The sequence below is a fragment of the Alexandromys fortis genome, unplaced genomic scaffold, assembly GCF_014885135.2.
Source record: "Alexandromys fortis isolate MF-2015 unplaced genomic scaffold, M_Fortis_MF-2015_v1.1 scaffold_0, whole genome shotgun sequence".
NCBI lineage: Eukaryota > Metazoa > Chordata > Mammalia > Rodentia > Cricetidae > Alexandromys > Alexandromys fortis.
In genome coordinates, this window is record NW_026067949.1 from 44,343,724 (window position 1) to 44,369,079 (window position 25,356).

At 46.7% G+C, this 25,356-nt stretch overlaps 1 protein-coding gene across 2 annotated transcripts in view; it reads left to right on the forward strand.

The window, feature by feature from the left end:
• Shroom3 (shroom family member 3) overlaps positions 1-25,356 on the forward strand; it is a 266,607-nt gene that overhangs the window by 91,769 nt on the left and 149,482 nt on the right. For both annotated transcript variants that reach the window (XM_050149696.1, XM_050149695.1), the window contains exon 2: positions 10,278-10,432. In XM_050149696.1, the coding sequence (XP_050005653.1) occupies positions 10,278-10,432 (155 nt within the window). The remainder of the gene's footprint in view (positions 1-10,277; positions 10,433-25,356) is intronic.

A 25,356-nucleotide genomic window follows, 5' to 3' on the forward strand; every position in this document is an offset into this window, starting at 1 on the left:
TATATATATATATGAGGGGTGAGATGTTGGGAGCTGTAAACCCCCAGATCCTGAATTTCTTGTAAACAACTTGTTTTCCCCTGATCTGCCTACAGCTGCTCTGAACACAAAACCCTCAGGAGTCCCTGATGGCAGGAGAGTGGTTTCTGGTGCATTTGGCTAGGGCCTGGCTATCTCTATATAAGCGGCCCCTGGACACAATAAAGGGGGCATTCTTGAGGCATTCTGGCATCAAGGATGACCCGTGTTTCAATCTCTAGCCCCTTGCTCGGTTCACGAACTGTATGGCGGTGCATAGAGCGCAGAGGGGCGTGGTGCGCCATACAGTGTCTCTTTCCTGCTGCCTGCTGTTCCAGATGTAGAATTCTCAGCTCCATCTTCAGCACCACGTCTGCCTGTGTGCTTCTGCACTCCCTGTGTGCAATGACCATCATGCACTAAACCACTGAACTCTAAGCTAACCCCAGTCGAACGTTTTCCTTTATAAGAGCTGCTGGGAACAAGGTGTCTCTTTGCAGCAATCAGACCCTCACTAAGACACATACTAAAGCAGTAGACATGTATTTCAATCTAAATAAGGCTTTAGAACTTCATATTTTGTATCTGAAGTGTGAGGCACACATTTCTGTGTGTGAGGCTCTGCCCCATAGTAGAAAACACGCATTACCCCTGGTCCATAGATGAGAGGCCCATTCGGGGCCCTGTGATGGAGGGACAAAGTTGGGATTAGAGCATTGGATTCATGAATCCAGCCAACTGCGCTAAGAAATGAGACACACCGCTGGAAGACCCAGAAAAGAATTCATCAATGAAGGAGACCTACTGATCCAACCCTAGATGAGAGGTGGGCAGGAAACGGGCAGCAGGTGCCCTGGCAGTCCCACTGTTATGCCATTCAATGCCCAGAACCATGTCTGTCTGTTTTATAACCCAGCAGTTAGCATGGACCTTCTCAAAAGGCTGACTCATTGCACAGAACCCGGGAGGCTGAGAATAGATGCTGGGAGGATCTTTCTATTTATTTCCTTGTCCAACTTTGTGTACAGTTCAAAACCAAGGATGCCCAGTGGTTTATGAGTGACAATGACTCCCAGAGAATAGAAACTAACAGTCAAAACAGGGTTCTTGACTTATTTTTTTATCTACTAGATAACTATATATATATATATATATATATATATATAAAACTTGGCTTGCTACTATGACCAAAAAAAAAGTAAAGGTTTATTCTGGATAACAGTTTGAGGGGACACCGTCCCTCATGTTGGGGAAGGTGTGCCAGCAAGTGGGTGAAGTGGCTAGTCAAGACAGAGAACTTACAGGAAGTGGGGCTGGGCTACAAAATAGCAAGGCCCTCCCCCAGCAACCCACTTCCTCCAGTGAGGCTCTACCCCCTAAAAGTGCCACACCCTTCCCAAATAGCACCATCACCTGAGGACTATGTGTTTAAGCACATGAGCCCATGGGCGGGGTGGGGGGTCACAATTGAACCACTATATCCTTTACCTCTTTTAACTTGCCCTATTTTGCTAATCACTTTTGCATAATTATTGCTCTCAACAGAGGGCATACCTATTCTCAAATCACCAAGAAAATAGCAAGCTCACTGCACATTACATAGCATGAACTGTAGCTTTAATGAACCACCTTCCCTCCTGGAACCCCGCCATGCCACAATGCAGGGGAGAAAAGCGAAGAAAGGAGAACGAATCCATCAAGAGTTTAGACAGCACATACAGGTGCGACTCAGGTGGAGAGGCAGACTGGCTCATTCATTTCCCGGCCACCCAGGCCCTCTGCGGGATGAGCTGGATTCTGATTGAATGCCAGATAGAGCTGAGAAGAAGCAGAAAGTGTTCTGTGCTGTCTTGTGTAGCTACCCCGGGGCAGTGGCTGCCAGCTTGCTTTCTCATGGCTAATCTGCGGCTTCTGTTAAACCTATAAGCCTATGCAATGGGTTCCGGTGCTTGGATCCCTGAGAGAGAAGGCTGAAAACACAGAAATGTGGAGTGTCGGGTTTCCTAGGTACTCGAGGGATTAGACTGACAAGTGAAGAAATATTAGTCTGGGGCAAAGACCTAGGGGATTCTCAGAGGCAGCAGCCGGGAGGATGTGGGCTTTGAAGTCTGTCTGGAATTCCACGGCCAGCTCTGCTTTCACTAACGTGAGGCCATGAGCAAGCAGTTTCGCTTCTCTGAGCTTCAGTATCCTGGTCTAGAATTGAGAATTCATGCAAATTTATTATAAGCCAAGTGATTATAATAACCTTACAAAGACCTTGTAACAATCAAGATGATACAGTAATATTGGAATATGAGGCAGCCAATACCTGGTCACTATGACGATGATGCTTTTCTTATCTAGATGATGAATCTTAGTCACCGATCTTTGTCCCTGTGCTGGTCTGGACATTGAGAACAAATTAAGACAGGCATAAGTCAAAGTTCTCACAGTCTAACATTCAAGTGAAAGACAGGTAATAAATAAGATATATAAGAAAAATTATTGGTCATGGGTTTGGTGACATGGCCTAGCAGGTATTTACTGCCAAGCCCGACTTCTGAATTCCAGTCCTGAATCATACCCAGTAGAAAGAGAGAACTGGCTTCTCTAGTTATTCTCCGATCTCCAATCACACTATGCTGTGCACACACGTGCCAACCTACATACATACATATGTACATAAATGTTAAAAATGTACATACATATTAAGTGCTGCTCATGGAGGAAGCTAAGGGAGAAAGCAGTTGGAAGGAAGATGACGGTTTAGACGGGCATTGCTGGTGGTGTAGCTCAGTGGTAGGGCACTTGAACCCAGATGCCAGGATCCGGTTCCATCTCTAGCACTGGGGGGACATGGAAGCTGTAGGGGCGTAGTTGGGAAATACCGCTTTCAGCTTGGACATGATGATAAAGTCAGGTGATCACTTGGGCATAAAGCCTTCCAGAAGGAGGCAACTTCAGATAGATCCTGAAGTGAGGCTGTGCCATAGTCCACCAATATTCCACCACAAAGAGAGAGCTGACTCCGTGAAGTTGTACTCTGTACCAGCTCCCACACACACACACATACACACACAAGTAAATGAAATTCAACAAAAAAAATCAATTCAACTTACTTTTATAGGTATGATAAGCTTAGGATTTCAGAGCAGGGAGAGGAGCACGTTTATGTCGTGGGTTCCAGTGTGTGCAGATGCACCTCCTTTGTTGGCTTAGGGACATCCTAGTCAGCCTTGCCTGATGTCACCTGCAGCCCTTTAGCCTGTGACAGCCGTATTCCTGGAATAAGTAAATTCTATGAGGGCGAGACTGGATCAAGAACGCCAGTGACCTTGTTAGCTGCCAATGCATCAATCCAAAGGTCGGAATAATAAACATTTCCCCCCAGTGATTCTCGGTGATGGACAGCATCTGCAGGGAATGGGGTTGAGGGAATACTCTCTGTGATGATTGGTTCAAGAAGATTATTGTTCAGTATCCTAAATACTCTTTTTTGAAGTCATGACAATGATTTTTAGATATGCTATAAATAATCACATGATTCTGAGACCTGGAAAGTCACAGTAGTTCCAAGTGTGGATCCTTCTTTCAGAGACGGCACCTTTTTTAGCTTTTCTTTTAGCTCGCGGCACCCAAGTCAGGTGGCTCGCAGTCACCTTCAGCTCCAGCCCCAGGAGCATCTATGCCTCCAGCCCCCTCCAGTATTAGCACCTCTGTCCACAAACCTATGCTCAGACTCACACACATGCACGCACGCACACGCACGCACACGCTGACTTGGCTGTTATCAGTTTTTCACCTCAACAGCTCAATTTATCGTTTGTTATGATGGAGACAATATTGATACAGTCAGTCACAGCTGTGTTCTAGCCAGTAGCTTCAACTTGCTTGGCAACCATGTTTATTACCAAATCATCCACAAACATTGAGTCCACTGGCTTGGTGCTAGCAACTGGACAGGCAGAGAGGGGCTGGCAAGAGTGAAGCAGGAAGGGCTGTGGGCGTTCTAACGCGCCATCAGCTAAAGCATCAGCCTTCGTTTAACCTGAATGGCTGGCATGTGGCAGACGTGGGCTCTACACTTATAAAACTAGCTTCATCCAAAACCCAGGCTAGGCCTGTCGGGTGAGACTCCCCGTTTTGGAGTACAGCCCTGGTAGATCCCAGCACCAAGCAGTGTTCCTCCCTTTCCTAGAAATTGCCTGGCCTCCCAGAGAGAGTTGTTTACATGGGTCAGCTGAAGTGCCCTTAAGATAAGAAAAAAATCCAGCTTGTTTTCACTGGGCTGCCTCTCTGGCACCAGCATTTTTAGTTAAAGATGTGAGCTATACTAAAAATATTTTAGAATGTAAAGTCCGGGAAAGAGAAGAGAATACAGGCTCCTTCCCCGGGTCTCAAAGAGTGCCTAGCAATGTTAGATGCTCAAAAAACACGTGTGGATGGATGAAAGGATTAAGGTTTTTTTTTTCTCTCTCTCTCTTTAGTTTCTGACCTGGGGATTTTAAAATCAGGAAATAGGATGCAGTTAGAAAGATGGAGGGAAAAGGTGGGACCGAGGCTTCTCTCAAGACAGTAGAAGTTGCTCGTGGGAGGCGAGGTCGAGATGCATGGAGTCTGTTTGGGTTGACAGCAACCTCTGCCATAGACTAGAAATACAAAAGCAGTAGAGAGCAAGGCACTAAAACTATAGGCTCGGGCTTGTGCAAAAGGTCCATGTTTGGGGCAAAGACTTAAATGAATCTCTGGTGATAATGAAAGCCCTGAGACATGCGTCACCGAGAGATTGTGTGGGGATGTTGGAGACTGAGGGGTAACCTAGTAACAGGGCACAAGTCTCTGGGTTCACTCCCAGCAACACAAAACAAAAGCGTGTAAGTAGCTGCCCAGTGTTTGACTAAGAAATACCTTTTCAAAACACGGCCTCAGCCTCAGCTTCTCCAGTTTCGTAAGTTAATATGTTAATTAACCTTGAAAAAGTAAGCATTTGAGGGGCTGGAGAGTTGATTCAGTGGCGAAGAACACGGGTTTCTCTTGAGTGTGACCTGGGTTTGATTTCTGTCACCCACATGGTGACTCCCAACTGTAACTCTAGTCTCTGGGACTCTGACCCCCTCTCCTGACCTCCAGACACCAGGCACCTGCACAGGGAATGTACGTACACTTGGACAAAACACTGAGGCACATAAAGTAATAAATCAATTTAAATTTAAAAAAATATATATTAAGGTAAGCAGCGTCTGGGAAGCAGAGATGTAGCTCAGTTGGTAGAGGGTTTGTCTAGCATACATGGAGGCCTGGGTTTTCTATCCAGCACCGCAGAAATGACGTGATGGGACAGCCTCGACTCCTAGAGCTGCTGAGGTCCGGGCGGTGGGGGGGGGGACCCAAAGTTCAGTATCAGCCTTGGCTGCGTAGTGGGTCTGAGTTCAGCCCGGGGTATCGTAGATTCTGCCTCAAAAAATAAAACAGGAAAACATGTTGACTGAAGATGGAATTCAAATAGTACTTACCTAGCATTGTGTGGGACCCCGAGTTCCATCCCCAACCCCGCAAAACATTAAACAGTAGTGATAAAATGTTTGCTTTATTTTGTTTTCTGGGGTACGGCAGTGCACACCTTTAATCTCAGCACTAAAGAGGCAGGGGCAGGTGATCTCTGTGAGTTCTGGTCCAGCCTGGGCTACATATCAAATTCCAGGTCAGTCAGAGCTCTATAGTTAGAACTTGTCTGGATAAATAAGTGAACTATTTAGCTTTTAAAACATTTTTTTAAAAAACAATGAAAAGTAAACAGTTCAAACCTAAAAGTGTAGTGAAGTGTGAAGAATTTCTGGGGAACTCTGTAAATATGAAAAATGGGGGAGGGGCTTGGAATGTAGCTCAGGCCCCCGGGTCCCTTCCCCAGCAATGAAAACAACTAAGGACAAAAAAGGGGTGGATGACCTGAAGCTCTCCAGCTCTCTCCTCCCAGTGCTTGCCCTGGGGGAACATGATGGACACTCCGCGACAAGCTCTCTCCTGCTCTCCTCTTTTAACTTACAGAAAACAAAGGTTTATTTTTCTGTCACTGGAGTTTTGGGCAGTCTTGGTGCAAAGGCTTGGGTGCCCTGGTGTTCGGTGTGTAACCCAGACTGGCCTGGACTTGGAGTGAACCTCCTGCCTCGGCTTCCTGAGTAATGGGGTCACAGGCATGACCACCCTCCCGGCTCCTTTGTTTTTTATTGTATGTAATGTACTTTGGTTGTATTCCCCCTGCTCCCCTTTCTGGGCCCTCTCTCTGTCCCACTGGTCTCTGTTGTCTTCCAAAACAGCCCCTTTAAAAAACTGTGATTCCCCACATGGAAAAAGGTGTGTGCTATTCTTTGTTCTGAGCCTGGAACGGGATGGCGTCCAGGTACCTGAAAATGATGTAATCCATTCGTCACGGCTAAATGAGACTATTGTGCATGCGGCCCGTATTGTCTTTATCCACTCATCCACCGTTGATTCTGAACTTGATTTTCTTCTTCATATAAGCGCTGACCATTTCCTCAGGTCCATTTAGTTCAAATTGTTGGTAAATTACGCAGTCAGAATTCAGTTCCACAATCTGCACTTGGGGAGAGCCCGATCCACTGTGGTCAGCACTCTGCGCCCTCGTCTTTTATCTGCTTGCTCAGTATTTGTTCGAGCAGCGAGGCTGTGCTCTCTGAGGAAGTCCTGCATGCTGGCCTAAACACAGATGGACTCATGACTGTGTCCTGTCTTCAAAGGGCTCACAGTTGAAGCTGCGGAAGGTGAACCAATGACAGGCAAGAGACATAGATATTCATAACTTTGCGAAAAGATGACGTGGGATACACAGCATTATGTTAAAGTTGTGGGAAAAGGTAAATTATCTGAACGTCATCCTCTGGCTGTAAATCCCCGTGTCTGCTGGTGCTCCAAAAGAGGGGGAAGGCCACATCGCTTCTCTTGCTTTTCTGTCTTCGGTGCTGGGCACCAAAGCCAGGGCCTTTTGTGTGCAGGACAAGTGCTCTGTTACTTAGCTACACTCCCAAGGTGAAGGATTGTCCCCAAGGGCAGAACACAGTGGTGAAGGAGTTGGGGTGGGTGTTGGTGAGAGTCCTGGACAGCTTTGGAGAAGGTGGCACTTGACCTTGGGCTGAAACCGTGACTGTAGTGACTGTATCTGAGCTCTACTGAGTATGCGCTGTGTGCCAGGCACTGTGTAAGCATGAGCTCACTTAATTCCCTCTATGTGTGGGTAAACGGAAACTGAGGCACGGGGCGGTTAGAAGTCACCTAACTACTAAGAAACAGGCCCTATAGTTTGACTTTGTTTTTGAACACTATGGCCTCAAGTAGCTTTTAGAGAAGGCTTGTTGGTCCAGCTGAGAAATCCAGGCAGAAGGAAAACCCGAGCAGCTGACTCGGTGCTTTGGGTGAGTGTGGTTGGCACGTAAGGGCAGCACCGGGTTTCCAGGCTGGTAGGAAGAAATTGGCCATCAGTGCAAGAGGACTATGCACAGCATGTGACATCTCCACCCTCGAATGTCAGACACCAATGACTAAGATGATAAGTCCTCACTCTGGGTGGCTTGTGAAAACAGTGGCTTCCACTTTCGATAGTTTTGTATGGTGGATCTGCGGCACCTTCAGTGTGCAGTGCAGAGGAGTCAGGGGTTTAGCAAATGAGTACTCATATCCCCCGAGGTTTGCCTGTGACTCAGGGTCATCTCGACTCACTGCAAGGCCTCTCTGTAAAGCCTGACAAGGCTTGTGAAGTGGAGTAGCATTGTTGTTAAATAGATTTTATAAGTGCACACGGAATTCACAACATGAGTTGCAGTGATTTCCCCAGAGTGGTGTGAATGATTAGGGCTGGGGCTCTTAATTTACATATTAATCTCTATGACATATATAATAAATTTGTAAGCATTTGTTAGCAAGTTAATAATTAAAACATCGATTTTAGCATATACTATTTTTTGCTGCTCAAATAAGAAGTAGGTAAGGGCAAATGTACAACTTTTACAGGTATGAGGAGCACCCAAATTCTGTTTGATCTGTTTCACTGCCCTGGAGCTCTGAGGATCTTCGCCCATGAAGGCAGGTCCTGCTGAGTAATTGTGGTAGAAAGGAAATCCAAGTCACATTTTGCTTACTAGCTTTTTAAAGTTTCCTTCTCTTTTTGCTACGTCATTATGCCTGAGATCCCACAAGGATCCCCCGGCAAGCGGGTACTGGCCCAAACAACATTTCCCTCTGCTTGCTCCCAAAGCACATATTGTGTTGGAGGAAGTGAGGCCGCTTGTTTGTTGGTTCCCAGCCGCTTAACCCCGAAATAAGCACACAGAAACTGTATCAATCAAATCACTGCTTGGCCCATTAGCTCTAGCTTCTTATTGGTTAACTCTTACGTATTAATTTAACCCATCTCCATTAATCTGTGTATCACCACGTGGCTGTGGCTTACCAGCTAAAGTTCCCAGCATCTGTCTCAGGCATCAGATCCATGGTTTCTCTCTACTCTGCCCTTCTTCCTCCCAGCATTCAGCTTAGTTTGCCCAGCCTAGCTAAGTTCTGCCCTGCTATAGGTCCAAAGCAATTTCTTTATTCATTAATGGTAATCACAGCATACAGAGAGAAATCCCACATCAATGGTCAATGTCCTTCCTGCCACATCTCTTACCTGATCCATGTACTCATTGTTTGCTCCCCTTCCTCTGCCTGCCAGTCTAATTGACAAGACTTTTATAAACAGATGTACGTATTTTATCTATGGGTGTGTGTTTGTGTGAGCATACATGCATGTGTGTGTGGAGGTGCTTACCTGTGCCTGTGTACAGAGGCTGGAAGGGGACATCGGGCATCTTCCTTTTCTCTTCATCCTTTTTATTTGAGGCAGTGTCTCTCTATAAATCCAGCTTACATTTTCTTACCTCTGCCTGCCTTGGAGCTGGGGTTACAGGCTTCATGGGAAGAACAGTTTGGGTGCTGGGTTCCAGACTTGATGCTACTGATTTTGGAGCAGCACTAAGTCATCCAGGATATATATATATATCCAAAAATATATATCCAGATATATGTATCTGGATGACTTAGCAGGGTTTTTTTTTTTTTTTTTTGGTTTGGTTTGGTTTTTAGTTTTTTGTTTGTTTGTTTGTTTTGAGATGGGGATTTTCTCTGTGTAGCCCTGGCTGGCCTGGAACTCACTCTGTAAACCAGACTGGTCTCGAACTCAGAGATACACCTGCCTCTGCCTCCAAGTGCTGGGATTAAAGACGTGCACCACCACCACTTAGCTTTTAAAATATATTCTGTATAGAGCAGTTTTAAGTCATAAACTGAGTAGAAGGTGCCATTTGCCTGTAAGCCTTCTGCACCTGCACACACCTAGCCTCTCCCACCTCCATCCACATGTTTACACCATTCTCACCCAAAGGCCACACTAGCATTAGTGTCCACTCTTGGTCTAGCTCCTTATGGCCCTGACAGATACGTCCACCATCATGGCGTTCCACAAAATCGTGTCATTTACCCAGCAAGCCCCTGTGTTGTCTACACCAGCTCTGGTGATCTCAGATCTTCTGTCATCTGAGTGGTTCTGCCTTTTCCAGAGTCGTAATTAGAGTATGTAGCCTTTTTAGACTTCTTGCTACCTCTGTATCTTTTCATTTCTGTTTTACTACTGGGTAATATTCCCTTGTTTATCCTGTTTTGCTTATCCAATGAGTTAGAATCTGAACCAAACAGTGAGAAGTGAGTTGCAAAAAGGGGAACAGCCAGGCTGGGGCCGTGTCTCAGTTTGGGCACAAACTGGGAGTGGTCCTGAGCACCCGTGGATCCCAGCACAAGAGAACCACAAACTCAAGGTCATTCTCTGTCACATAGCAGATTAAAGGCCAGCCTGGGCTACAGGAGACTCTGTCAAAACACAAAAACCACCTTGACTTCTAAAGGAATAAAAACAGAAACTCCAAGAGGATTTGGAGAGAGGACGAGGGTGTCCAGAGGGCCCTGGGTTTGTGTCCTCCAGGTGAAGGCCACGTTCATCCACTCAGCTGTCTGCGAGAGCCCTCTGTGGGCAGTCAGGGTCACAGGTGCTAGAGAGAACGGATAACAGAAGCCAGCCCTTTACTTGTTGAAGATTACGCTTGGCCTGGGTGCAAGGGGTCTGGCTGCTGCTTGTCTGCCCTGCTCTGCATCTGTCCAGGCATGGCTCAGAACAGGGGAATTGACCCCAGGCTGGACACAAGTTCACTGTGGTGCCCTCTCATCTCTCTGAACAGATTGAAGAAGGGGGGAAAGCTGACGTGGTAAACTCCGGATTGCAAGCTGGGGACGAGGTCGTGCACATCAACGAGGTGGCACTGAGCAGTTCCAGGAGGGAGGCTGTTTCCCTGGTGAAAGGGTCCTACAAGACCCTCCGGCTAGTGGTGCGCAGGTAGGTGGGCCGGTACCCCTCCCCCCATCCTTTCCTGTCCTGCCTGACTGGCTGCACAACTTATCCATAATGTCCTAGTTGGGGAGGTGCTGTCTGGGTTAGGGTTTTTCTTTTCCTTTCTTCTTGCCCATGCTGTGGGATGGGACAGGAGGTAAAGTGAAGACTTTTGGACACGGTTTGTCTCTCTTCGAAACCCTCTCCCGTTTTCCTAGTTAGTTTTGTCACGGAGGAGCTTCGCTGTCCTTCCTAAATTCTAGGTTTGATGAATACTAGCACATCCTAGGTGTGGCTGGAGCTCTAAGCAGCCCTGTGTTCTGGACCTAGAGAAAGTGGTTGACTAATTTAGGTGATTTGGTTAGCCGTGCCTAGAACTCGGTGCATGTGTATGTGTGTGTGTGTGTGTGTGTGTGTGTGTGTGTGTGTGTGCTTGTATTAGTTTGTGTGTACCACATGCATGCAGGAGCACGAGGAAGCCAGAAAAAGGATGTCTTTTTAAAACACTTGTTATTGATTATTTGGGAATCTCACATCATACACCTCTATAATGCTCACCTCCCAGTCTTCCATGCCCACTCCCTTCTCCTATAACCTTCTCCCCCCTCCAAAAAAAAGAGAAAATCAAGTCCATTTTATGTTGTCCATATACTCACTGGAGCCTGATTAAATTCCTCGTGACCAGCCCTCCAAGGGAGGATGAGTCTTTGTCTACCTGCATCCATGCCAGAAAACCTCAACTGAGGAGTTCTGTGCAGTGGCTGGAGAGGTGTGGGCCAGCTCTCCCTCTAGGGGCAGGAATAGGGTATCATAATCCCCTGGAGTTATAGTGGTTGTAAGCCGCCATGTGGGCGCTGGGAACTAAACCCAGGTCCTTTGCGAGAATAGCCAGTGTTCTTAACTGATGAACCACCTCTCCAGGCTGTTTTGGCTTGCAGTTTTGATGTCTCACAGTAACAAGGGACTTTAAGACCTTGGGATAACTCGTAATGTCTGCCTGAATGCACCCGCCACACCCACACGCATGCGAGGGTCATGGTGGGGGGGTATGGTAATGTGTATATTGATGAATTTGATTGTAGTAATCATTACATAGTGCATATATACACCAAATCGTACCATTAGCTATCTTGAATATATATAGTTTCTTAGAGAGGATGCTAAGCATTGAACCTAATCCTCACTCATGTTGAGAACATGCTCATGAGAACAGAGCTACACCCCCAGCACCATTTCTATACAATATTTGTTAGTTGTAATTCACTAATGTTGTTATTGGGGGTTTGACATACTTTACGAGGTAATCGAAAAGAGAGTATAGTCTCTGTGATATATATATGTATGTGTATATATATGTATATATTTCTCATATATATAATGCAACTATATATGTGATATCTATAAAGCATAGTCTCTGTGTTAATAAGAGATACTTCTACTTTTTATATTATTATTATACTTTTTATTATTATTATACTTTTTATATTATTATTGTCCAACTCTAGACATAAGCATGTTTTCCTAGGTCAGGATTTAAGGGCCCATGAGATGGCTCAATGGGTGAAACCTTTGTTACCAAGGTTTACAGCCTGAGTTTAATCTCTGGGACCTACCATCCCGTGCGAAGAAGGGGAGAGTAGACTCCTGCCGGTGATCCTCTGACCTCTCAGCATGTCATGGTGGTGTACATGCATGCACACGAGCACAGTAAATGCATAGGTACATGTAATCAATTCCGCGAAAGGTTTAAGTGAAGCACACAGCCATTTCAAACATGGTGGCTGAGTTTTCAGATGGGTGGAAAGGCTTAGAATCATGGGGCACATTCCTTCCTTCCTTCCAGAAAAGGGTAGAAGGTTTAACCCACCTTTTCATGGACCCCCCAGCTTGAGAACAGCAGGCTGGTGAAGGGTGACTGGAATCCAGACCCCTGATGTGTCTGCAGGTCATAGGTGTCCCACAGGGAGAGGTTCCGTGTTGGTTGCCTACGCATTTCTAAGTGTGCTGTCTGATGATAACAGGCCATTGGAGTTGTTTCTAGGAGAACCTTTGCCACTTGGGTCTAACTTAGTAAAAGGGTTGAAATCTGCCCTTGCCACTGACTGTAGTAAAACACAAATAGTTGTTCCTGCCTCAGAAGGACACTATAAGCTCTGTGGTGGGTAAACACGCGCGTAGAAGACAGGAAGTAATCCATCGTGTTTGTTCCCAACTGGTCTAGAGAATCCTGTAGGAATCAGGTAGGAGAGGTACCATCCTATGGTCACACATATGACGACTGCCTGCTTTTATCACAGTTCAGGGCCTGTGGTCTGCTTACAGGTCTAACGTTGGTGGGGGACATCCCAGAGCTTGTGGGATTTAGGAGTGTACGGTCATTGTATGAAGCCACAAGCAGCTGAGTATAAACCACAATGGCCATGTGCTAATTCATTTTGAACCGGACACCTCTAAATGGACCATGAATCAGTATGATTCCTCCCTGCAGGAATACTGAAGGGGAAGCCAGCGGGTGACCTCTGCCTGGGAATGGAGAGTGGGCCTGAGGATGTGGCTGCTCTGAAGGCCAGATGCTCTGCCTGCCACGTCAGGACTCTCCCCCTCTGGACACCAGGGAATCCCACTGCCAAAGCCCTCCTCTTCATCCTCAGTCCCTCACCCCCAAATCCCCTTTCTGACTGACACATTCTTTCTTTAGATATGTTAATGAAATCGATAAGGTTACCGGCAGTCTCTCACTGGTGTGGGAAACGTTTTGTCTCGGTGCCGTTGAATGCATCCCAGGTCATCCATTTTGTGCCGTGGTTAGCACCAACTCTCAGCGTTTGAGGGAAAGCAGCCCACCTCCCTTTTCCCACAGACAGACTGCAGGAGACATGGAAGGGCGTTTCTTTTCCACACCTCAGGATCCGCTACGAGCCCCTGTGCTGGACTCTGCAGGCTTCATATCCTGAAATCTGGCTTCTATGTCCTGGCCACAGCCTGAGATGTTCATTCCTTTCCATTTTAACAAAGTGATTCATGATATTTCATTTATTAGCTTGCTTGCTTTCATAAGTGATCTCAGTACTACTACTACTACCAATAATAAGTTTTCTGAAAACCTAACTGATGATGGCTGCCTATGGAGGGAGAATAACTTGGATAGTCAGAATTTATGTACCTGTTGGCCCCTCTACCTGCCTCTTTTGAAGTTATTTTGGGTAGGTAAGGGTAACACCTGTGGGTTGTTCACATAAAAATGCCAAGAGTAATGGTGTTTATGTGAGTTTTGGGGTGACTGAAAACAGGCTTCTTAAAAGGCTACAATGACCAGAGACACGCAAAGTCCCCAGCTGCGGGTCAGAGATCTTGGCATTCCTGCTGACCCATGAAGAGGGCGGAGCTTAGCCTTTCTGGGGCGCTAAAGGGCAGTGTGGAGGCTGCCAGGACGGAGAATGTGGTGCTGTGTAGGTCGCACGTGGAAGGAAGGCCCACAGCTGCTGGTGGAGCTTGGAGATGTTATGATAAAATAAGAAAAGGCCTTCCAAGAGCAGAGTAAACATCTCCAGCTGGGGGAACCTGTATGGAATGCACAGACCCAAAGCCCAGACAAAGAGTGTTAATTAGGGTAAGACACACAGGGAGAGCTAACACCCAAATCCTCTGAGGTCAACACACACTTCATTTGGCAGATATGTGTAAAATACTTGTCTGAGATCAGGGGGCCTTCAGAAGGAAATCGGAAGACGCAGGGAAATGTCTTCAGGTTTAACTGGACTGTGTATTATGCAGGTGTGTGTGTGTGTGTGTGAGAGAGAGAGAGAGAGAGAGAGAGAGAGAGAGAGAGAGAGAGAGAGAGAGAGAAGAGAGAGGTGGCTCAGTGGTTAAGAGCACTGGCTGCTCTTCCAGAGAACCTGGGTTGGTGTCTCAGCACCCACCTACAGGTCATAACTGTCTGTAATTCTAGTCCCAGGGAGTCCGACACCCTCTTCTGGCCTCCTCAGACACCAGGGCATGTGCATGAGGCACAGATATACCTGCAGCAAAAATCCATACGCATAAGATAAATAAGGTTGGCTAAGTGTGGTGACGCACGCCTCTGAGCCCAGCTCTCTGCGAGCAGAGGCAGGTAGATCTCTGTGAGTTTTCAGCTGGCCTGGTCTCCAAAGCAAGTTCCAGGACAGCCAGGACCACAAAGAGAGATACTGTTTCAAAAAACCAGTAATAATAATAAAAACAATAATAACAAATATTTTTTAAAACAACCCACCAAAAGATTTATTTTTCTTATTTGTATTTGTATGGATAGATGGATGGGTGTGTGTGCGCGTGCATGTGTGCAATGTGTGTGTGGGGGGGTACTCATATATCCAAAGGCCACAAGAGGGCGTCACCCTGGAATTGTAAGCATGGTCTCCAAGCCAGTTTGAAATCTTTTTCTAAGACCTCCTCTCCATCGTCTCTCTTCAAATTTGGTAGATGCTTTGATTCTGAGTTGATAATGCATTATAAAGATTCTCTCTCTCTCAAGCTGGGTGATGGTGGCACATGCCTTTAATCCCAGTAGTCAGGAAGCAGAGGCAGGTGAATATCTGTGAGTTCGAGGCCAGCCTGGTCTACAGATGGAGTTCTAGGATAGTGGGGGATACACAGAGAACCCCTGTCTTGAAAAACAAACAAATGATACTATTCTCTCTCTATGTGTGTGCGTGTGCATGTGTGTGTGTGTGTTTATGAATGAGCAGAGGTTAGAAGACCATGTATTTCACTGGGAGAAGAGAGACAAGAGAGAAATGGAACGGCTAAGTAAGAGCAGCAAGTGTGGGCCTACGTATGTGCTCTAGCTGTGTGATTTGCCTGGTATAGTGAGACTCCACTGACCATCTCAGTCTTGTGAGTTCTAGCCTATGCAGGCAGAACATGCAGGCGTGTGGCCTGGCATGATGGCACGCCCCTTTAATCCTAGCACTTGGCAAGCAGGAGCTAAGACAGAGTTCAAGGACAGCCAGGTCTACTGAGCAAATTCCAGGCCAAAGGCATCCAAAGATGTGTGGGGACTTACCCCGAACCACGTGCTGTACCCAAAGATGGCCCCTGAACCACGTGCTGGTAGCTGAAAAATTTGTGCTACCGAAAAAGCAACCAAAAAAAACAAAACCAGGGGAGACCAAACCCTGACTTTCAATGCATCAGGACAGAATTTTAAAGGAAGAGATTTCCTTCTGACCTTGAATTTCCCAAGCTCCCTCGGGACACTCCACTGAAATAAAACCTCTGTTGCTCCAGCAGCTGCTCCCTCCTCCCTCATAAAATTGAAACTGAAGTCACTGCTGCCCTGGGGCCCACACGCCCCTGGAGGGACCAGCCCACATTTCTGAGGGTTAGGGACTCAGTTCTCCGTCTAAAGAGTGGGATGACATTATTGGCTTGGAATGACTGGCTCCCACATCTGCTGCCTCCAAGAGTTAGATCCCTTCCACCTTTTATTTCTAGGCTGAGTTTTGAAATCTCAACTTGTCCGAGATTTGCAAGTCAATGATCTTGTTGAAATCAGTGTCTTGTAATAAGTGTTATGCTGTTGAAGGCCAGCTTAATGGTATGAAATTAACTCTATTAATTATTAACAAAAGGGGGGGTTGGGCAAACCTCTTTCTTGGCCAACTCATGGCTATAGTCTATGGGAGAAAATAATTTCTTAGACTATAACCCTCCCGCATCCTCCCCTGCCTACCTAACTCCATGCCCCTGTCTGCTCACAGTCACTTGCTCTGATGAGCAGTGTGTTAGTGTCTCATTGCTGTGGCAGAATGCCCGGGAAAGCTGCCCTAAAGGCCGGAAGGGTTATTTGGACTCGTGGTTTTAGAGTTTCAGTCTGTCATTTGATCCACACCCCAACATCAGGCAAGAGAAGGAATGGTGGGGTGAGCATACTTATCCGATGGCAGTGAGGAAAGGGAGAGAGGGAACTCAAAAGAAAGAGTGAGCAAAATATAGCCCAAAGGGCAGCCTTCTCATGTGTGAGACCAGCTAAGTCACTTCTCAAACACCTCTCCTGAGGGGACCTAGCATGGGGACCCAGCCTTCTGACAACTTTTGGTGACAGTTCAGATCCAAAGCTTTATCAAAACACCTGCTTTAAAGCAATTTGCAATCAGAGTTCATCAAAAATTTTAAAAGAAATTGAAATAAAGCTACCTTTTTGCTGTTGTTTTTGTTTTTTGAGACAGAGCCCCAGCTGCCCTAGAATTCACTATGTTATGTAGACCAGGCTGGCTTTGAACTCATAGATTCGCCTGCCTCTGCCTCCTGAGTCCTGGAGTATAGATTGTGCACCACCGCCGCCTAGGAAAAGCAAGACCATCTGGAGCTGAGATTCACAACCTCGTGTCATAGATGGAGGTCTGCAAGCCAGAAGACACGGCAAGGAGGTACCAGGTGTCTGGTGTGAAATTGGTGACAGTGTGAAGGTGACTTCAGAGATGGCTTCCAGTCTCAACACTGCTGGATTCTGGCCATGGTGCTGTGGAGACAACCCAATCTCTGCACATTTCTCCTTGCTATGGAGGGAACGCAGTAATAACGTCTTCTGCCCTGGGGTGCTATGAGACAATGTAGGGATGCAGGAATAGCATCTTCTGTCCTGGTGCTATGAGATAAAGTCAAGCATATGAAAACCTTTCATTGTAATAAGATTTCACAGTGTTCCATGAGAACCTTCTGTTATAGAGTTTCAGCTCAATAAAAATATTTTTAGACTATATGGTTTAGTGCCAATAAATAAAACATGGCAGATATGAAAGGGTATAACCCATTGTGGTAAGAGGGTTCTTACTTGTGAAGAGCCTGTTTGGGGATGGGGGTTTTGACAGAAAGACCACCTACTCTGGAGAACTTGAGTTGGGAGGAACTCTGGGTCACAATACATCCCAGCTTGTGATGGAAATTGAGCTCCAAAAAGGGAAGGACTCACTAGGCAAGTGCTCTAGCTCCTTCTGGGGCTCTTTGGTTCCTAGGATTCATCAGAGGGATGAATGGAGCAGGTTGCCCCCATACAGGCAGGGCAATCTGAAGACATGACCTTTGGACCATGCAGAATGATGTCTTTGGTGAAATAAGGTATCGAGGGTAAACTACCAAGTGAGCAGGCAGTAGGAGCTGAGGACAAATTGAAAAGATGACAGAATTTGTTGTGTAGGTAGCTTCAAAGTGTTCTCATTTTTTAAGATTTATTTGGTTTTTTTTTTCTTTTTTTTTTTGGTTTTTCAAGACAGGGTTTCTCTGTAGCCTTGGAGCCTGTCCTGGAACTAGCTCTGTAGACCAGGCTGGTCTCGAACTCACAGAGATCCGCCTGCCTCTGCCTCCCGAGTGCTGGGATTAAAGGCGTGCGCCACCACTGCCCGGCTGTTTTTTAAGATTTATGTTTATTTTATGTGTGAGAGTGTTTTGCCTGCATGTGTCTCTGTGTGCCATGTGCATGTCTAGTATCCACAGAAGCCAGAAAAGATGATCAAATCTCCTGGAATTGGAGCTACAGATGGCTGTGCGTTACCCTGCGGGTGCTAGGAACCGAACCCGGGTCCTCTGCAAGAGCAACAATTGCTCTTTGCCACTGAGCCATCTCTACAGCACTAAAAAGGTCTTCTGGAAGCTCAAGTACTCTTTTATGGGCACAGCTATGGCCTCTCCCATCTCACCTGCTCACAGATGCTAAATGAGAGATACTTCTGCTTCATGGAAATTCTGATTGCTACCTCACCTCTCACGATGCGGGGAGGGTAAATCCCCCATAGACGTATAGGAAAGGGGAAGGCTGTCTTGGACTCAGATGTGGCTCAGATGGGCTTGCCTACCACGCATGAAACCCCAGGTTCAACCTGCAGTTCAAAACTGGGTTTGGTAGCACATGCCTGTGTCCCACATTGCACTTGGGAGGTGGAAGGAGCATCAGAAGTTAGGGGCAAGAAGGAAGGGAAGTGGGGGAAAGTATATAGCTCAATTAAAAACAATAAAGTATAAAAGGCAAAGAGGATCAAGGTCAGCCTGGGCTACTTATCAGGCTCCTGTCCAACTTGAGGACCGGAAATCATAAAGAGGGTGTATCCATACTAGCCCTCCAGGACTGTGCTGGAGACAAGGCCTCATGACTTCTGCTGAGAGCTTCTCAGCTGCTGTGTGATTCCTCTTCCTCGCACACGCCTCTCTGGTGATCGTGTGTCTCCTCTGCCCTCCTACCACAAGAGCGTGTGCTCTCTGAAAATCTTAATTTGGGCAAGGGGCTGGGATGTGAGCTCAAGTCCCAAGCTGTAGCACAGCTTGCACCCCATTTTAAGTGCCCACGTTAGACTTCTCAGGAGAAGTCAGGAGAACTGAGAATTGTGGCAATTCTGCCCCTCCTCGTTTCTTCCCACTTGAGCCTGCGATTGAGAGGAGATTGAGAGGAGGAGGCAGCTGCAGCGACCTTCGACCCTCAGGCGCATTTCCAAGAGGCCTGGCATCATGGGAATGTGCACTGTATGCTTTGAGGAGGTATTTCAATCCTGCTGGGACCTTGCTCAGAGCAGCTTTGGCTTCCCTGGAGTTCTAGGCTTCAGCGCCACTGCGTAGAAGTCTCGGATTTGGTTTCCTAACCAGTTGCTCCTTGCCGTGGAAAGTTCATGTAACACGTTATCGGGTTTCCTGGGAGGTATGCAATAAGATTCCCTTGCTGTAATGAGTAAAGGGACTTCCCCTCCCCCGAAGCATATAATGATAGCTGCTATTTTTATCCGGTGGGTTGCATGTGCTCACTGAATGCTAGCCACACACAAAGGAATGCCTGATTGGTCCCCAGAGGAGGAGGCTCAATGATACAGGACCTGATTCCATTCCTGGGATAGCATGGCTTTACTTCAGACAAATGTATTCCAAATTGGAGTTGCCACTCAGTGTCTGGCCCCTAAAGAATGACACCCGAATATCTGTGCGAGCCTTTTGAACATGAGGCTTGAGTTCTGAGCTCACACAGAAGTTATGACCTCATCCTTTCTCCCAGTTCTAAGTTTGGATACATTAGCTAGCACCAGTCAATCTGGTGATGCCAACGGGAATGGAAGCCAGATATTGGGGTGGGATCAAAGCAACCTAAACCTACTTCTTATACTTAGCTGCATGTTAGGATTGCCTGGAGATTGAGAAACAGCAATGCTAATGCCTGCCTCCAGCTCCCAGGGAGACTAATTTCACCCATACCGGTGTATCAATGATACTTCCCTGGAAAATTCAAAAGCATCTAAATGACAGACGCTTCAATTAAATAATAATAATAATAAAGATACGTGCTCAGTGGTGTCTGAGAACCACGGTTCTCAGCCATAGGTTGAAGCAGTAATGAGAAACAGTGAAGAGCCAGAAAGTAGACTCGGGAGAAAGATGTGGGGCACAGAGGGAGGGCAGGGGCCTGAGAATCAGGAAGGTGCGGAGAGTGGAGCCTGTGTGTGGAGGGACAGAGAGCAGTGTTCCAGGATCCTCTTGCTAGTGGCTCTGGGCTGTCTCGGACCTGGAGAAGCTGCCTGGGAAGCTTCCTCCAAAAGCAGCTCCTGCGTTTGCTTGTACGTCTGTGAGCTTTGTTTTTTATGACTGTTAAGTGGAGTTATGGATCATTATGTAAAAACTTAACTCTTTTATGGGGGGTGGGGAGGATATGGTCTCCTGTAGCTTGGGCTGGCCTGGAACTCACTCTGTACCTGAGGGTGGCCTTGAGCGGATTTCCCAGTCAAGTGCTGAGATTACAGGCATGAGCTACCAAGCTTTAGTGAGTTTTTAGGCAGTGCTAAGGGTCTGGCCCGGAGCTTCATGCATGCTAGGCAAGCACTCTACCATCTAATCTACATCCTCAGAACCCCACCTTTTGAAAAGAGGTAGGGTCTTACTCCATTGCCCAGGCTAGACCCAAGGGGCTGGATTCAAGCAATCTTTCTGCCTCAGCTTCCTGAGTAGATATCGCTTCCAGCTATTGTTTTTCAGTTTTCAAAGGTAAATGATGTTATTTGTGATAAATGAACGCCAGCAGGGAAACTCTGAGTGGGCAGCGCTTGTGGTGGTCCTTGTCCCCAGCACCTGTCCCCACGTTCATTAGCACACGCCGTTGCTCTGAGCCCACCTTGTCCAGAAGACTGGAGCAGGGGAGAAAATCATGTCTGTTCACTGCAGTTGCCGTGGTGACGAGGCATAAAACTACATGGCGAGTCTGGCGATGGTGGCGCACGCCTTTAATCCCAGCACTCGGGAGGCAGAGGCAGGCGGATCTCTGTGAGTTCGAGACCAGCCTGGTCTACAGAGCTAGTTCCAGGACAGGCTCCAAAGCCACAGAGAAACCCTGTCTCGAAAAACCAAAAAAAAAAAAAAAAAAAAAAACTACGTGGCGTTTGAGGGGCACCAATAGGAACAAATAAAGCAGTTCCATGTCACTACTGTGTGCCGCTTAATCCAACTTAACCTTCAATCGACTAGTTCCGATGTCCTTCAGGTGTTTCCACAGCCTTAGCCTTCCATGCACAGCCAGTCGAGTTACAGCCGCATCCCCGTGTTCCTTACCCTCCTCAACTCTTGGTCTTGTCACTTCTCCTTCACTCCTTCCTTGCCAGAGTGAGTTAGATATTCTTTTCTTCTCATTAGGATACAAACTCATAAATGACCGAGATTTTGCCCAGTGTGCCCTCCTCTGTGCTTGGAATGTTTGCTGGCTGTGATCCATGCTCACCAGATACTTGTGAAATGAACATAGATGTGTATCCAATAACAGTGTGTACTTAGTGGTTAGGCATGCCAGCTCCAAGTTGGACCACCTCCCTCTTTCCTGGGGGGGGGGGGGAGGTTGGGAGGTGCCTTTGGCCAAGTTATACTGATAAAAGGGTGTCACCAGCTTTTGGGTGTGTTTTATGTGATGGTGATTCTTTCGCTCACGTCTCTCCTATTTTCCTGTCTTTTCTTGAAGCTGTGTCTCCTTGTGTGTGGACTTAGACAAGAGTGCATCACAGTCAGCTGTGGACTGCGGACTTGGCTCAGCCAGTAAAATGCGTGCTTTGCAGGCATGGGGACCCAAGTTCAGGTCCCTAGAACCCACATAAAAAGATGAGGCCCACGGAGAGGGACAGAGTCAGGTGACCCCTCAAAGCTCGCTGGCCAGTCAGCCTACCCAAATTTAAGAACCTTAGATTTATTAAGAGAACCTGTCTCAAAAAATAAAGGTAAACACTAATCTAGGGCAGGTACCTGAGACTTTGCTCTGATCTGGACCCCCCCCCATATGTGTGTGTGCATGCAAACAGTTGCATACATACACACAAACACATATGTATACCACATACACACGCACATTTTTTTTTGTGACAGGGTTTCACTGTGTATCCCTGGCTGTCCTGGAACTCAATATGTAGACCAGGATGGTCTTGAACTCATAGAGATCTACCTGCCTCTGCCTCCCAAAGGCTGGAACTAGAGGCATGTGCTACCATGTCCAGCCCTTTTAAAATTTTTAAAAATTATTTCATATTTTACATCGGTGAATTCTTTCTTTGCCTGCACGCACGTGTGTGCACTACATCCAGTGTCCAGTGCCCTCAAAGGTCAAAAGAGGGTGCCAGTTCCCCTGGGACTGGAGTTAGAGACAGTTGTGCGCTGCTATGGGGATACTGGGAAGAACAACCAGGGCTATTAACCACTGAGCCATCCCTCTAGACCACACTAAAACTTTTTTTTTTTTTAAAGTGAGTGTTAACCTTTCATAGCACCATAAGGTACTGTACAGACTGTGGGGGTTGGGGGTAGGGGGAGGTGACCTCAGTTTTATGTAGCTGTGAGCTCCGATTATGACTGGCCTGGTAAAATATGCACATGGGTTCAATACAGTGGCACAAATTAGTGACTGTCTTAGGGTTAGCGTTTCTATTGCTGTGAAGAGAAACCATGACCACGGCAAATCTTATAAGGAAAACATTTAACGGAGCGGCTCGCTTCCAGACCAGAGGTTCAGTCTATTATCGTCATGGTGGGGGGGGGGGGAAGGCTAAATACTCCCAAAGAATTAGCAAAAAATATTGTAGTAAAAAAAATAACTATCTAGAATGTCCTCTTTCCAAAGACATCAGTTATAATTTCATATAGTCCAGCTCTGGTACCCGCTGGAAACGAGACTCTGGCAGGAAGCCCGTTTATCATCGCCACTGTCGTGTGTGTATGAAGGAGGGTGGGGGCGCATGCGCCAAGGCACAGTGTAGCGCTCCAAGGATCGTTTTGTGGAGTCACTTCTCTCTTTCCATCTTGGCATTCATTCTGGTGACCTCCCTCAGGTCCCTAGGCTTGTGGCAAGTGCCTCACCTACTGAACTGTAATTGCCCAAAACAACTGTATTTAACAGACTTGCCAAAGGGTGTAAGGCCTGCAGCCTGCAGGGTTGCGGGCTCTGTCCTCTTCGTGGCCCACAGAAGACGCAAAGCATGGATCAGTGTCTGCATGCGTGACCCAGACTTATTTTCAGAAAGTAGTGTGATGATTCTTCCAGCCCCTGCTGTGCAAGGAGAGTTCAAAATTCAAAAACTGAGTTTTGGTCAGGGGCCGGGGAGCACTCTTCACTTTCCTGGAGCTATTCGTCACCGTTTGAGAACACAACCCAAACGCTTTGGGTTTTATTTGGGTGTCGCTTTGTTTTTCCTTGAAATTCCAAGTGTTTGTTGCTGGCCCTCTTTCCAAGGGCACGGCGGGCTGCAGAAGTTTCTAAAATTAGACCTCTCTGGTGCAGGTCACTGAGCAGGAATGGCCTCCTGTTTACGCTGTATTTACACAGATTTACTTCTGTGGCCTCCACCACCACAGGGCTCACTTGATGAGGCATGAGGACCCACAGGAGGCTGTGGGAATTCTTGCTCAACTCCACCGTGGGGTGGAGGGCCGTGATCCCTGGGCAGCAGCTCTTCCCTGGCAGTGGTATTTGGATTCGGGGCTCTTTCAACCTCTGCCATATGCTCCAGCTCCCCTCCATCACTGTCGCCCCGTTGGGGCAGAGGTCAGAACCTCTAAATCAGTCCATGAGATGCCTCGAGTTAAAAATGAGCTCGTGTTCAGGAATTTAAGAGCCAAGGGTTTTCACTTTGTTTGTGTAATCTATCTTATGTGTCTCCTCTTGCAAGCTTGTAGGCGTATAGGACATCATCTAGCGGTAACTCTAGTTAGGAACCTGTCAATATAAAATGCCCAGAAAGGTCCTACTTATCTCAGCTATGATATTTTCAGAAGAGCCTGGAAAGAATAAAAATCGATCTTTTCTTTTTTGAAAAAAGAAATTAAGTTTATTCGTGTGTGTGTGTATGTGTGTGTGCGTGTGCAGGCGTGCAAGGCCACAAGAGGCTAGAAGAGGGTATCGGAAGCCTGGAGCTGGCGTTACAGGTGTGTGTTAGCTGCCTGGCCTGCTCTGGGGACTGAAACCAGGTCATCTGGAAGGGCAGTGGGTGCTCTTAAGCACCGAGCCATCTCTCCAGCGAGGTTTTTTCTTTTTATCTAATAATTTGCATCTCTCCCTCCCTAGCCCTTAAATATTTAGATGACAGAGGTTGTATTAGAAAAAGTTTTGAGATTAACATTCTAAATTTCAACAAGTGGGGATAAAAGAGTAGAGGCCCCTGACATGGAATATACTTAAAGTGGCTGGATCGGACCTCCACACACTCACGTTCATAAGATTCGAAATTCTTCCTGAAGAAGTAAATTATTTTGGATCAAACTTATAATATTGCTTACAGAAATCAGTCTTGATTAATGTATTAGCCAGACATTCTCAATACATAGTTCAAATAAGCACTTAAAACTAAGAGTCTTGAGGTGGATGTAGTAGAGCCCTCCAGAGGCAGAGGCAAGTGGGTCTCTGTGAGTTCAAAGCCAACCTGGTTTATATACTGGGTTCCAGACTAGCCAGCATTACATTGTGAGACCCCGTGTTAAATAAAAAAAAAATAATGAAAACTCAAATAACAAAACAAAATGAGCTTCCACACTAGTCTCAGGAGACCAGTGAAAACATATTTTTAACTTAGCTTAGACACAAAGCCCAAGTTGCTCCACCTGTCTGTGGGCAGGTTTTCTGTGCTTGCACAAGCTTGAACCAACTCCAGGCTCCAACTGACCCACACACTCACTTTCCTTTGTTTTCCTCTGAAAACAGCACAGACTGGACCTTTGTTTCCCGGGCGGATTGATTTGCATCGCCTCAAGTAAATTAGCCTTGCTATCTAGTCCTGCCTGTTTAATGGGAACAGGTCTGCAGGCCAATAAAAACAAAGATGGAGGAAGGCCTAGCAGAAGGGAGAAGGGCGGGGCGCTGTGGTTCACTGAGATACTGGGCGCATCATTTTCTCCCATACTTCCTCCTCGAATAAAGCTGAGCAAAATCCTACAGCCTGATTCCCATCACAGTTGGTTCTGGAAATTTTAAAAAGTGTTTTGGAAATTTTAGATAGCGCTTTAGTATCTCAATATTGGTGTAGTCATTGTATCATAAGAGAATATTGAAGACTTCCAGTGAGATTTTATCATTTCTTTCCCCTTGTCCCTAGAAGGCTACACTTCCTCAGGCTTCTGAAGGCCTCACTCCCTCAGGCCTAGCCCTACTTCTGAAGGCCTCACTCCCTCAGGCCTAGCCCTGCTTCTGAAGGCCTCACTCCCTCAGGCCTAGCCCTGCTTCTGAAGGCCTCACTCCCTCAGGCCTAGCCCTGCTTCTGAAGGCAGAGGTGTTTGTCTTTATAGACTGTCACTCCCTGTTCCCCAAGTTCTTGGCTTCTTCACTTTGCTTCTGTTGCCTCCTCTAAGTCTTTCCTACTCCAAAGTGTTCCTTCAGAGCTATTGCTTTCTTCTGTCGTACCCCAAACCTTTCTGTCTCATTTCTTGCTCTTCCCTGAACGAACAGGGTAAAAAATAGTAAA